This window comes from Coccinella septempunctata, chromosome 5 (assembly GCF_907165205.1).
Source record: "Coccinella septempunctata chromosome 5, icCocSept1.1, whole genome shotgun sequence".
Lineage (NCBI taxonomy): Eukaryota > Metazoa > Arthropoda > Insecta > Coleoptera > Coccinellidae > Coccinella > Coccinella septempunctata.
Genome location: NC_058193.1, coordinates 27,297,090 through 27,310,623, shown reverse-complemented (window position 1 = coordinate 27,310,623; position 13,534 = coordinate 27,297,090). Strand labels below are relative to the sequence as shown.

Below are 13,534 nucleotides of genomic sequence, written 5' to 3'. Positions count from 1 at the left end.
GAAAAATCCATAATTATGTTTGTTTTCCCAACAGTAAGCCATGAATTGTCTCAAACATGCATTTAATTAAACCTTTTTTAAACGCCATGTGATTTATTTAAACCTATTCATTTAATTATATTGTAAGCATAAACTCACTCTTTAACATAGACTTCGATATTTTGAGTTTATGTTTGAAATAGAATTGAATAAATAGGCTTCAAATTACATGGCGTTTCAAAAAAGGAATAATTAAATGCATGTATGAGAGAATTCATGGCCCACTGTTGAAAAAACAAACATAAATATGGATTTTTCTGATTTTTTAAGCTGAAATTCATTAAAGATCAGGTTGTTATACATCAATGTATTAAAAAAAATTGACATTAAAATAATATATGCAGTATCTAAAAAATACCAAATTTGTGCTCAAACTTGAAAACAGTGCACTAAAAACACTTCCTATACCATTTTTCTCCGAATCGGCTCGGTTCAAAAGCTACAAACTGTTGAAAAAACACTACGAAAATGTAATTTTTAGTTGTATCTCACAAACGGTTTCATCGAATGAAATAAATTTCGGAATATAGTTTTTCATTTATTTCGATATGGGTTATTATATTTTTCGAACAAAAGATACCATCGCCCACGTGTTCCAGTTTTCTCATTATGACCATTACGTACCATAAAAATAACAAAAATTCGAAGAACACAACTCTTGAAAGTAAGTTAGACGCTGTCTTATGTATATTTGAACATTTTGTAATATAAAATGATTCTTTATATTTTCTCATATAATGCGCCGTTTTCGAGTAATTTTATGTTCGAAAGTTAAAAAGTATCTGTGAAATTTGAAAAATTGGGTACTTTGGCTAAATGCAACTTTGTTTAAAAGATCCACAGATGTGTAGTGTCACAGATTTAGCTAGTTATTCTGAAGCAAATTTTGTTTTTCCATGGGTGGCACAGCTCATTATGAAAACTTAAAATGGCTATATCTTTTTACCAGGGCCGAATCGGAAAAAATGGTATAAAAAAAAAGTGTTTCATTTGGCCTCGAGAATCTACTGTTAAAATATTTGTACGAGTCAAAGACCCACCGTGTATATTATAAAAAATAGTCATGTATAATTATATATCTTTGTTATCTGATCTGAGCATTCTTATACTTGTATTTTTTGTTTCAAGTTGGTGCAAGTGAATATTCAATTCCGATGTCGAATCAATTTCGAGAAGCTATTTTTCTTGATTGCCCACAAACTTGCCGCACCTGTAAAATCTATAAACGTAAGTCATACATTCGCCGAGTATATCAACATTTTTCGGAATATTAATAAGTGTCGCCCTTTCTTTTTTTCTTCGATATTAATGTTCACAATATATCGTTTTATTGTCGTCGACATGACCAGTTTGCATTTTCGTTCAAACGATTGAATTATCAACAAAGTATTCCATACATCCATTAATTATTATCAATTCATGTAGGAAAAGGTAACGACTCGTATAGAAAAACGCACCAACTAAAACTGTACTCCCGATGATTCATAGCCGCAATACTTTATTCATATTATGTTAAATTAACTCGAGTGAAATTAATTCAACACTGACATATTCCGGCCGTTTACTGGAACTGGTAGTAAATGGTCGCACCTGTTCGTTCTTCTGGTTGCGACATTGTGGCTAATCTGCGAGAACAGGTTTTGAAGTGGTTAATCTTTCGGTCCACCATCCAGAGATGGATAGAGATACGTTTATTTTTGTTGGCGTTGTTTATGTTAATTCAAAATTTCTATTTCGTAATCCCAGTTGTCGATGTTCGGAAAGAGGTCGATGTTCTTGTGGCTTTCTGTGGAATTATGGAATTGAGGAAGGTTTTTGTTTGAAGTATCGATAACGCTTTCTATTTGAAGTATCGACATGACATTTATTTGCACAAATCTGGACTAGTCTCGAGTTACTCATGGATTTGGTGCTATAGAATTGTTGCTTTAGTGGCAGGTGATTTTGAAGCTGCATGTTGGATATGACCAGGAAATTAGTTCGCACTATACGAGGATATATTGAACAATTCTTAGCCTACTATAGAACCAAACAAAATTTTAATGTCAAAGATTTTATGACTCAACATATTCTCCTCTCAATTGGATACATTTATTACAACGAACCTGCAACGTCTCTAGACCTTTTAAAAAAAATGTTTCTTCTTACTCTGCAAACCAGACCTCCACAGCTTTTATTACCTCCTCGTTGGAAGAAAATTTACGACCTTTTAAACTTTTTTTCAGTTGAGGAAAGGGATGACAGTCGAATGGAGCCAATCTTGTAAATTAGGGGGGTGTTCTAGTAATTCAAACCCTAAATCACGAATTTTTTGCATGGCAACATGTGATTTTTGGGCAAGGGGTGTTGTCCTGCAAAAACAAAGCACCTTTGGATAGCTTTCCACGTCTTTTCTCTTCAATCTTCTCCCGTAGAGTGTTCAGTAATGTCGAATAGTAATCTGCGGTTATTGTTCTACCCTTATCCAAAAAATCAATCATGATTACACCATGGCATGCAATCCCCAAAAACTGAAGCAAGAAATTTTCCAGCAGATTTTTGGACACGAAACTCTTTAGGTCTTGGAGAACCAGAGTGTCGCCATTCCATCGATTGTTGCTTTGCTTCTGGATCATAGAAATGTACCCAAGTCTCATCCATAGTAACAGTGCAGTTTAAGAACCCTACATCGTTTTCAAATTGGGCACAGATCGAACGCGATGCTTTTCTACCCTTGCACGCTTTTTGTCAACATTCAACATTTGGGGATCCATTTTGCAGCAATTTTTCTCATGTCCAAATTGACGTGAACTATATGATCAACGCGTTCGTATGAAATTTTCAGTGCAAAAAGAAAGAAGAGGGATGGATGCCTACACGGAAATATCATAGGACAAAATGTTATTTATACGGGCAAGCAACAACTTCAGGACATTTTGGCACCCAGAACTGCGTTGAAAGAGGTTTAACTTCAACAGACTCATCAATTTGTACATTGATAGTTGCCGTTGAACATTGAATTCATTGAAAAGAATAAAAACGCAACCCCAAAAGGGACATTGATGTCGAGACTGTCAAGGGCTCTTTTGTTCGCAAGTTAACCATGAGTGAGAGGTCAAGATAAAGTTTTCAGTTCACGTACTACTCTGAGAACTCCGACATTTGCACCCACATCATCGAATTCGAAACATGTGAACTTTCGTGATTTTCGACCTCATTTTCCAATTTAAGGAGAAATTTTTGAACTCTACGTCTGCAGCTACAACTAGGTACGCGCAGTGAAACTTGAATTTATTTCTGAGCGAAACGCACCCTGAATTTTTGATAGTGATTGCACGTTGCCTTCGAAATTTAAATATCCAATACCAATTGAAGTAAAATAACAATATTCTTCATAATCATCATAACGTCAAAGCTCTCAACATGTTCTAGATCTCGTCTTTGTGTGATCTCAGACTATCTTCTGACATAATTCAAGATTCTCAACCGACATATCTCCATTGGTACATACAATAAGATGATTAATTTCTCAGACTCGCAAAAGGAAGTGAAATAGCAATTTCGAATAAGTTGGTATTTTCTTGTCATTAATAATGCGTTTATCCATTCATAACATTAATCATTGCGTGAAGTTGTTGTACAGTACGATGGAGTACTGTATTTATTGTATGTCTTAGTTGTTGGTTCTGAACTGCTATGGTCATTAGCCTCAATTCGTTGTTATTTTTATTGTTACGGAGAGAAGTTGCAATCTTCCACTAATTTTTTAATAGGATAGGGAAAGATCGCGTTCAGAAGTTGATGTATTTGGCATAAGAATGATTCGATTTTGAAATCGATCTTGATTTGACATTTGCTGTTATTCTTAATCTGATAGTTTCAGCAGGCCGAAACTAAAAAATTGGTCTTGAAGGTCACAAAAATAAGTGTTTTTGAATCTCCTATCCTGGGCTCCAAATCTTTTTCGCATTTTTCATGAAAAATGTAGAGCATAACATTTTTCACAAATTTCAGCGCAAGCAATTTTTTCTACGTTCAAACGTTCTTGAGATATTAAAACTTTTTGTACCATTTTCAACTCTTCCGTACGGCCAGTCCCACTATGCAAACTGACAGATTAACATGAATTCATTATATACAGTAATCAGCAGAAATTGAGTCGGTATCGTGGCAAAATATTTATTATTCAATTCTTACAAATTGCTACAGTTTCGAGGAACTAGAGACAACGTTCATTATGTGAAGATACCACTAATTCCTGGTCTATCTAACAGATTGATGTCAATCTTAAACCTAGATAATTTGAAGTTTGTCACATATTCCAAGAATACTTTGGGAAATATTTGTTTTTCAAAACTTAAGTCTAAGACTCCGAAAGCACTAGAATCAAATTTGGTATATAAAATAAATTGTAACAATTGTGATGGCTGCTATATAGGCATCACAAAACAACACCTAAAAGCTAGATTGTCCAATCATAAAAGTTCAATAAGGAACCTATCTAATAATAAAACTGCCTTGGTAGAACACCATCTTGCCACAGGCCATAATTTTGATTTCGAGTTGGAAAATGTTTGCATTTTAGATAGAGAAAAAGACTATAGAAAGAGAATGATATCTGAGATGGTTTGTATCAAAAAGTTTGATAATTCTGTTAATTTTAGAAGTGACATGGACAATTTAAGTAATAGTTATTGCCATCTCATCAATAAAATTAAAATTTGGAATGGATAGTTGTTGATGAACATAATAGTGTTGTCTAATATATGTTTCTCTTTTTTATCCTGTGACTGTTTGTTTGTGATCTCTACGCTGTTTTTCGAGCTTAAGTGGGATCACATCCATTGGCTTGTTCACGAAACTGTATTTTTGTAATTTCTAGTTGTAGTTTATTCTGTGACTATTGTTGATATGATTTTCTGTGGTCGTTCATAGTACATATGACTTCTACACCGTTTTTTAGGTTAGAGTAGAGTCATGTCCTATCTGTTCTCGTTATACCGCTGATGTCGTTATTTTTCTTAATTTCATTATATGTTGGTAGGTTGCCTCCTCCCTTGGTACTCGATGAAGTCTGTATGTTCATTGTTTTTTTTTTTAGCCTGAAGAAGAGGAGAATCGTTCCTCGAAACTGTAGCAATTTGTAAGAATTGAATAATAAATATATTGCCACGATACCGACTCAATTTCTGCTGATTCTTGATTTTTTTTTGGCAACTAGAGGTTTTTCATTGATTATATGCAGTATCTTAATCTCTGACTCGAGTATGTACACCTGACAATTCTTTTTGTAAATCTTTGAAAACCTGCAGACGCTTTCCCCAGCGCTGAAAGTCCATACTTTTTTTTTGTTTCTACCATATAACCTTCAAAATCCACTCGGTCTCCACGACGCTCGAGTAAATCCCGATTCAGCTTCGTGGGCTCCCCAACTAGAACTAGAAACTCAGTAACATGATTCTCGTTACGATAAATTATTCGATCATTTCACGTGTTTCGTTATCACAAAAGCATCTTCAGCTGGCTGAAGGTATATGTAGGTACCCTAGCGCATTTTCTTGGCCAATGGATATCAGTAGAAATGCTTGAATTCCTTGCATGCAGTGATTTTCTCGCTCTTCAACTATAATTTCGGATTCTTGAGGTAGGCGCGCTCGAGAAAGGGAGAAAAATCTAAAATGATCCCGCATTTCGCAATGGCAGAACGACCGGCGAGGGCGCGCAAAAAAAAACGCGGTAATGACAAGCTGCACACGAATCGAAATCGAGTTGCAATTGCAATAGGCGTACTCGTGGGGCTATTACGTAATTAAATTCCTACAGGTCGGGTTGCAATTGCCCGGCGATTTTATATTATTTTTCCCCTGGAAATTATACATGGGCAGTTCTATGTGGTGAGCCTTTGATCTTACATCAACGGCTTCTGGAGGTCAAAGAATTCTTCTTATACTTCTCAACTTCCACGTGGATTCAGAAGATGTACCAGTGGAGGCTTGGACTTTCTTTCATCGAATAAATTTTTCTATTTACCTCCTCTCTAAATTCCACTAGATTGGAGATACACGGTGAGTCTTTGACAAAAGATTCATGACGTCAAAAAAAACACTTTTTAGGAAAAAAGCTGTGCCACCCCTGGGAAAACAAAATTAATAATAACCAGCTCAATCTGTAAGAGTACACATCTGTGGATCTTTTAATCAGAGTTGTTTATCATATTACATCACATTACTTCATATCATTCGATGAAATCGTTTGTGAGATGGAACTAAAAACAATATTTTTCCATGGTTTTTCAACAGCCTGTATCTTTTAAACCGAGCCGATTCGGGAAAAATGGTGAGGGAAAAAGGTCTTTCTTTTGACCTCTAGAATCTTCTGTTAAAATATTTTTACGAGTTAAAGACTCTGTATATTTCATTATGGCATGCATCGAATAGAAATGTACCAAAATTGCCTCAGTTGTCTAGCACATTTCTATTCGACCATGCCATCTCTATTTGATCTGAAGTAACAGAATAGGGTGGAATATCATCAATGATATTAAGTATTTATAATGGGGAATGCATTGAACATCTTATTTTTTGACACTGCTGTGTGGGGGAGCACTTTTGTTGAACAACGTCATTGGAAAATTTCATTCTTATTTTATCTGAGCGGTTAGGAAGTAAAATTGATTGTTTATTGTTGTATGACTCCAATATAAATATTGTTACAGGCGGTGAAATTAGAAAGTATGCACACGGGTAGAACGAGGTACTTGGTTGTCGTCTCCAGAATGGGAAATCGGGGAGAAGAATCCTGTCTCCTTGGTATAGATTGTAACGAGAGAACAACCGTCGGTTTGGTGTTGAGGGTATTGGCGGACACTTCGATACGATTGGATGGTGACGGGTAAGTGTAATCAATAATTTCTTATGGCATTATCCATATTGTCCTTCGGGAGAAAAAAAAAACTATGCTCAACCTGAAATCTTTACATTTCGCTTTTTAGTCATGTAGATTTCGAAAAACGAATGAGAGAAAATACAGGGTGTGGCATAATGAATGGATAATACCTGCGGGTAGAGGACGTCAGGGCCGTCCAGAAAAATATGTTCTATGTCTAGTTCCCCGGTTTTCGAGATATTCGACATTTTCAAAAATAAAAATACACGCCTTGGCCTTTAAATTGACAGCACTGCAAATGAAGGAATTTTTGAATCTGCTTTTTGGATAGTATTCCTGGATAGATGCGCTATCGAATGTGATCTATAATTTTTTGGGCTCATGCATAGTTTTGTCCAAACAAAGATCTAACTCAAATTCCCTTGCTTATTTTTTCCCAAAGTTAAACCTATCGTGGTGTGAAGAATTATATGGTTACCTGAGTGCCAAATCAAAAAAAAAAAAAATGACGATCTCACTGAGATATTGAAATGGTAACCACTGTACCTATTTCCAGTGTTAAATACAAAATACATTTCTATTACAATGTGTCAAGGACCAGTTCAATGTAAAGCTTTTTTTACAAAAAAAAATTAAAAATGCAATGAGAATAAAGCAATACTTCATTAGAAGGTGTAGGACATCTAGTAGAGCTCCTGATGGCCACATTGAAACCTTTTGAAAAACTTAATTCAATGAAACGATATTTTAAAATTGTTCTTTTCTCTAATTTTCTTCATTATTAAGCCCCATAGTTATGAAATTAACATTTTCAAGTGAATTTCCAGTTATGCAGTGAATTTTAGCATTTTTGTAATTACGAGAAAAAGCTAAGAATAAATTCCTATTAAACAGTTTGAAAAAATTCCTTAATTTGGAGTCTTGTCTGCAAAACGAGTGGCGAAGGGTGTAATTTTCTTGAATTTTCGAAAATCGCCAATATCTGGAAAACCAAGGGACTTTTAGTAGACATAAAACATATTTTTCTGAACTGCCATAATGTCATCTACACGGGAATTCCTTGTCAAAAAAAATGCGGGTCCCTTTCATATATTCATTTTGTTTTTAAGCAGCCTCTGCTTGAGCCCGTTTGCAACAGCCGAGAATTCTCTGGAGAATTCTCTACAAAATTCTCGCAAGAAAACGGCAGAGATTATTTTGTACGCAACTGTACAGAGAATTCTACCGAAAGTGCGTATGTAACGGTACATAATTCACGGCGCATGCATGAAATCTCGAGTAAATTTTCTAGAGAATTCTCGGCTGTTGCAAACGGGCTTAAAATACGGCTATCTAAATTTGGCACCTGAAAAGCAGTTTTAATTTTTTTTCTTTTAAAATCGGAAAACTGATGGGAATAAAATTGAGTAGACATTCCATGAGAGCGAGAAGGCAATCGGAAAAAAAATTAGTAGTGTTCTCTATAGTTGCAAGTGTAGATCTCTAACCAGTTGTTAAATTCACTGCCATTAAAAGAAATTTTGCCTTTACCAAAAAAATTGCTGAAAAATTGCTATTTAGAGTCCAATAATAATCAGAAATAGTTCAACGCCGATTGATTCAATAATAATTATAAATCACACCATTTGAAAAAGTGGCGCGGCTCCATCCGGAAGAAAGCTAGGTGTCAATTATTAATCGAGTACCTGTAGTAATAGTAATGCGTTCACGTAACATTTATTTGTACACAGTTTGGCCATTTGTACTTCCTTCCAACAACCTGCATCGAATTAAACTCGGCTAATTCGCTCTCGTAGTTTATTTTGCGGCATTTCTACATTTCATTTATACAGACTTCCTCCATTAATTCAAATTCTTTCTTTCGCAGGGGCTTCAGTGTCAGCGTATGCGGTAAACATCACATTTTCAAGCCAGTTTCCGTCCAGGCCATGTGGTAAGTGTACACCTCACAAACCGGCAAATAATCACATCGGATATTACGTGTGTGATATTTTTTCCTTCCGCCATTCGATATCTTCGCAGCTGAGATAATAACGTATATCATACGTAATATGCTGGCTGAATGTCATTCTCGCTGAAAGAGAGATAAGCGGCAGTCTTGATTTCACTTTCATACTCGTATCGAATCATTACCAGTTTTTAACTTTTTCCAAACTTGTGTTCCAGTGCGCGATGCTTCTATTTTGTTAACATGTCCGCTTGTCCAAGGAAACTTTTCTCGATGAGATGGATTTGGTCTTTTATTTTAGGTGAGGTCAGGATCTTACCAAGCATACAACAATAATAAAGAATATACGGGTTGAGTCTTCGACTCGTACGAATATTTCAATAGTACATTCTTGAGGTGAAAAGAAATACTTTTTTCCTCTATCCTTTTTTCCTAGTCGGTCTGATAAAAAAATATAGCCATTTTAAGTTTTCATAAACAGCTGTGACACCCCTGGAAAAACAAAATTACATTCAGAATAACCAGCTAAATCTGTGACATTACACAACTGTGGATATTTTTAAAAGAGTTGCATTCTGTCAAAGGACCCAATTTTTCGAATTTCACAGGTACTTTTTTATTTTTGAACATAAAATTACTCGTAAACGGCGCATTATACGATAAAATATGAAGAATACTTTCATTTTACAAAACGTTCAAATATTCATTAGATAGCGTTCAACTTAGTTTCAAGAGTTGGGTTCTTTGAATTTTTGGTATTTTCATGGTACGTAAGGGTCATTATGAGAAAACTGCAAGAGGTGGGTGATATCTTGTGTTCGAAAGAGATTCATCAAATGAAGGAGAAACTATGTTCCGAAATTCATTTTATTCGATGAAACTTTTCGTGAGATAGAACAAAAATCAACATTTTTTATGGTTTCTCAACATCCCCTGTCTTTTAAACCGAGGCGATTCGGAGAAAAGTGTTTCTTTTGACCTCAAGAATCTACTGTTGAAATATTTGTACGAGTCAAAGACCCACCCTGTATATGTTTCGCTACAGTGGCGCCAAATTCTATACATGCCTGTTATTTCAGTTAACCTTCATTTTCGTTTAGCCTGATCAACAATGGACATTATCGGATAATTTCGAACTCTGAATTAAAAGAATTAAGAAATAATGAAGATAAGTGGAATGGGAGTTTGCGTTTTGTTTTTGCAGCAGTGGTAAAAACGCCACTACTGAACTTTATTGGAGTTCTTCGTCACAATTTTGTACATAACTCTAAAAAGACATCTGCTTATACCAGATCTATAACTAACCAATTATTACAAGTATTTTTTGTCGTTTGAGAAATCATGGCTCTACTAGAAAGTTATATTGAAATTGTCGGATAAAATCCTAAACTTTACCGGATGTTCTTATAACCTTGAAGTATTGGCGACTCGGTATCAGCATAACATCGCTAAATAATTATTACTAGTATTATTCTGAGATCAAAACTATGGGTCAAAGTACAATTAATTTTATTTTTCGAAAAATGCTTCTCGACGGTGCTACAGCTCTTCAAAGGTGGGACCTCGGTGCAACCGTTCGGTCTTCACGAATTTTTAACTGAACCCAGCTTATCTCTCAATAAATGTAACCGTAGATGGAAATGTGATACATATTCTGAAAGAGCAACTCTTTAAGAATAAATCTGAGAATTTCATCCATCTCGGCGCAACCGTTCGGTCTTGACGAATTTTTAACAGAACCCATCTTTTTCAGGATTTTTCGAGGGTCAGCTTTCGGGTCGTTTATCTCCCAATAAAAGTAACCGTAGATGGACATGTGATACATATTCTGAAAGAGCAACTCTTCTGGTAATAAATCTGAGAATTTCATTCATCTTGGCGCAATAGTTCGGTCTTGAAGAATTTTTAACTGAGCCCATCTTTTTTAAGATTTTTGGAAGGTCAGCTTTCGAGTCGTTTATCTCTCAATAAAAGTAACCGTAGATAGAAATGTGATACATATTCTGAAAGAGCAACTCTTCTGTTTTCTTCTGATATTGTTAATTATTTCTCCGCTTTATCGTATCAGCTTTGATATCAGGAAAAGAACCATTTCCTGGAGAATGAGAGGGGGGGTAAAAATCTCGACCAATCCCGGTCCTCTTCCGCATCTGATAAAACGTGCGAGCTGTTCGAAAAACGCCGAGGCACGAGACGCGCTCGTGTCGCCGCCGTTCTATTATGAGAGCGTCACGACGTCGATAGGCGTCCTTATTTCGCATCGGTCTCCCACCCTCCTCCGCCTCGTGCCGCTTTTTCTTGCCGTTCAAGCGGACGTATTCGGACATTCGGAAGCTGAATGACCGACGCCATTTATGGTAACGACGACGCCTCGCGTCACGACGCTTAGAGAATGTTGTTTTAGGGTCGAGGATTTCGCATTTCAGGAGAGTTGACCTATTTATTCCTCGGTTGTACGTATAGTAGACTTCGACAGACTGTCAAATGGTGATTTAGTCAATAACGATTTTGATGGTTAGGTATGGTTTGATTGGAAAACCAAAATGAAATTTGGTGAAATTTGGATTCACTTTATAAAACAAAGATGTATTTTAGAAGGTTATCAAAAAAATTATAATTGGAATAATAGACATGGCTTAATTAGGGGGTGATATTTGATGATACATAAAAAACTAGTTCAATAATAAATCAGCTGGAATAACGCATGTTTCACGAAGAAGCAAAAGCGTGTTATCAGCAAAACCGCCTTGGTTTAGAAAAACTTTTGTAAAAGGACTCGATGAAAACATAATTTTGTCCGCTTAAGTCATTTTGATCTGAAGCAATAATGTGGTACAGTAGGAGGAAAACATATATTTCCTCCTATCTTAAGATGAGCGTGGCTCATTCTCATTTGAGCATGAGGTAAACCAAATTATGCACCAAACTAGACACATAACAGACTCTCTAGGATCAAGGGCGGATCCAGGATTTTTTTCTGGGGGGGCACAACGGGCAGACGAGCAAAAAAATCAACAGTAACTGTGAGAAATGAACTTCACTTTTATTTTTAAGAGTTCAAGTAAAGATCCGTCCGTCTGGGGGGGGGGCACGTGCCCCCGTGCCCCCCTCCCTAAATCCGCCCTTGTCTAGGATAGAACAATTCCCTTAGATCCATTCTTTTTAAATCGCCGACATCGATGATTCAAACTTCCTCCAAAACGAACAAAGAGATACGTCGGTCAAAGAAGGTTGAAGTCCATATTTGGTGAAGTGGATTCAGAGCAGTTCCAGAATCTCCCACCTGCATCTATACACAGAATACATTTCCAAACAATTACCTACTGTTATTGGTCGGTTGCGCCTTCATTCAAAGATGCATCTGGATTCTCTTTAATTGATGCTGAACGATTCTCCGTGAATGTATCAGTACCAGTGGATCTTGAATATTTATTTCGGGTAACCTGAATATTTACATAGTTTCGGAATTCCTTTTTGAAGTTTTCTCATTTTTTTTTTAATATTAATAACACATTTTGGACATTCATCTGAAGACTCGTTCATTTCTGTGTTCTGGATCATAATTCATAATTAGACAACACTGTTTTTTCTCTCATATCTGTACTGTTAGTGGGCATGTCTGGGATTAACACCGATAAACACAAAAACAATAGAAAATACTTTTTAAAGATATACACAAAAACAATCTGGATATATATTCTTTTGAATGTCAGCAATACATTTTTAGTTATCAAACAATATAGCATATGTATGAGTTTTAGCAAAAGTTAGTGTAACGGGGTACCATACAATTTGGAGTATGATACAAGAGCTTACGGAAAAACCTCAGTAAAAAAACCCTGTCTCCCCGTGAGAAGTGTAGTGATGACAAATTTGTTTACAGAATAAGCTTTTAATACTGAAGGGCTTCCTTTCCATTGAAATAAAAATTTCTTTTTCCTCTTTCCATTTCGAAATAATCTCTGAAACAAAGAAACAGAGCAGAAAACGAGCAAAAAAGTGAATAATAAAGCCTTCATCCAAACTTATTCCAAGACTTGATGATGACTGAAGAAAAAAATAAATAGGTACATAACTTGTTTTTCAATTGCTTTGGGAGGAATATCATCTCTGCGTCACAAATCTTCTGCTGATCTTGGTGGAGGATCACCCTCGTTGTTAGAAATGCCTTCAGTACTCAAATTAATAATAGCCAAATCTTGCTTTTGACTGGGAGGGTCTTTCGACCAGGTCCAGTCTTCCAAGTGATGATTCTTCTGTTCTTCAGTTGTTCGAGGAACGCTACAGGACCCTTATATTGGGGAATCATCTCCCATAGATATACCAGTGGTTATTCAGTAGAAAATTGAAAAAACGGGGAAGAAATTCAAAAAATTTCTGACGACAATGTCTTAGTGACGAAGCCATATCTCAAACAACAAGAAAATATATTTTATTATCTGTGGACATCTATAAAAATACCATTAGCTATAACTCGAAAACAAAAGCTATTAAGAGTATTTGACAATTCTTGAGTTTCAATGCCCCTTTGGGTCTCCTATTGTGAGTTACATTGAAAATCCATGTGACATAGTACGACATGACATCCACAGATTGCATTTCTATCGTTGTATTCCATTCGTTAGACGATAAAAATGATGTCGCTCTATCCTTAACAGCGAAACTAGCGGCATAAACCCATCC

General features: G+C 35.9%; 1 protein-coding gene across 5 annotated transcripts in view; it reads left to right on the top strand.

The window, feature by feature from the left end:
- The window catches only part of LOC123313216 (protein phosphatase Slingshot), a 156,429-nt gene that overhangs the window by 119,929 nt on the left and 22,966 nt on the right, over positions 1-13,534 (top strand). For 4 of the 5 annotated variants that reach the window (XM_044897978.1, XM_044897976.1, XM_044897979.1 and 1 more), the window contains 3 exons: positions 1,168-1,266; positions 6,734-6,909; positions 8,771-8,836. In XM_044897978.1, coding sequence (XP_044753913.1) covers positions 1,168-1,266; positions 6,734-6,909; positions 8,771-8,836 — 341 coding nt within the window. The remainder of the gene's footprint in view (positions 1-1,167; positions 1,267-6,733; positions 6,910-8,770; positions 8,837-13,534) is intronic. The other variant, XM_044897977.1, reaches the window with a different exon arrangement.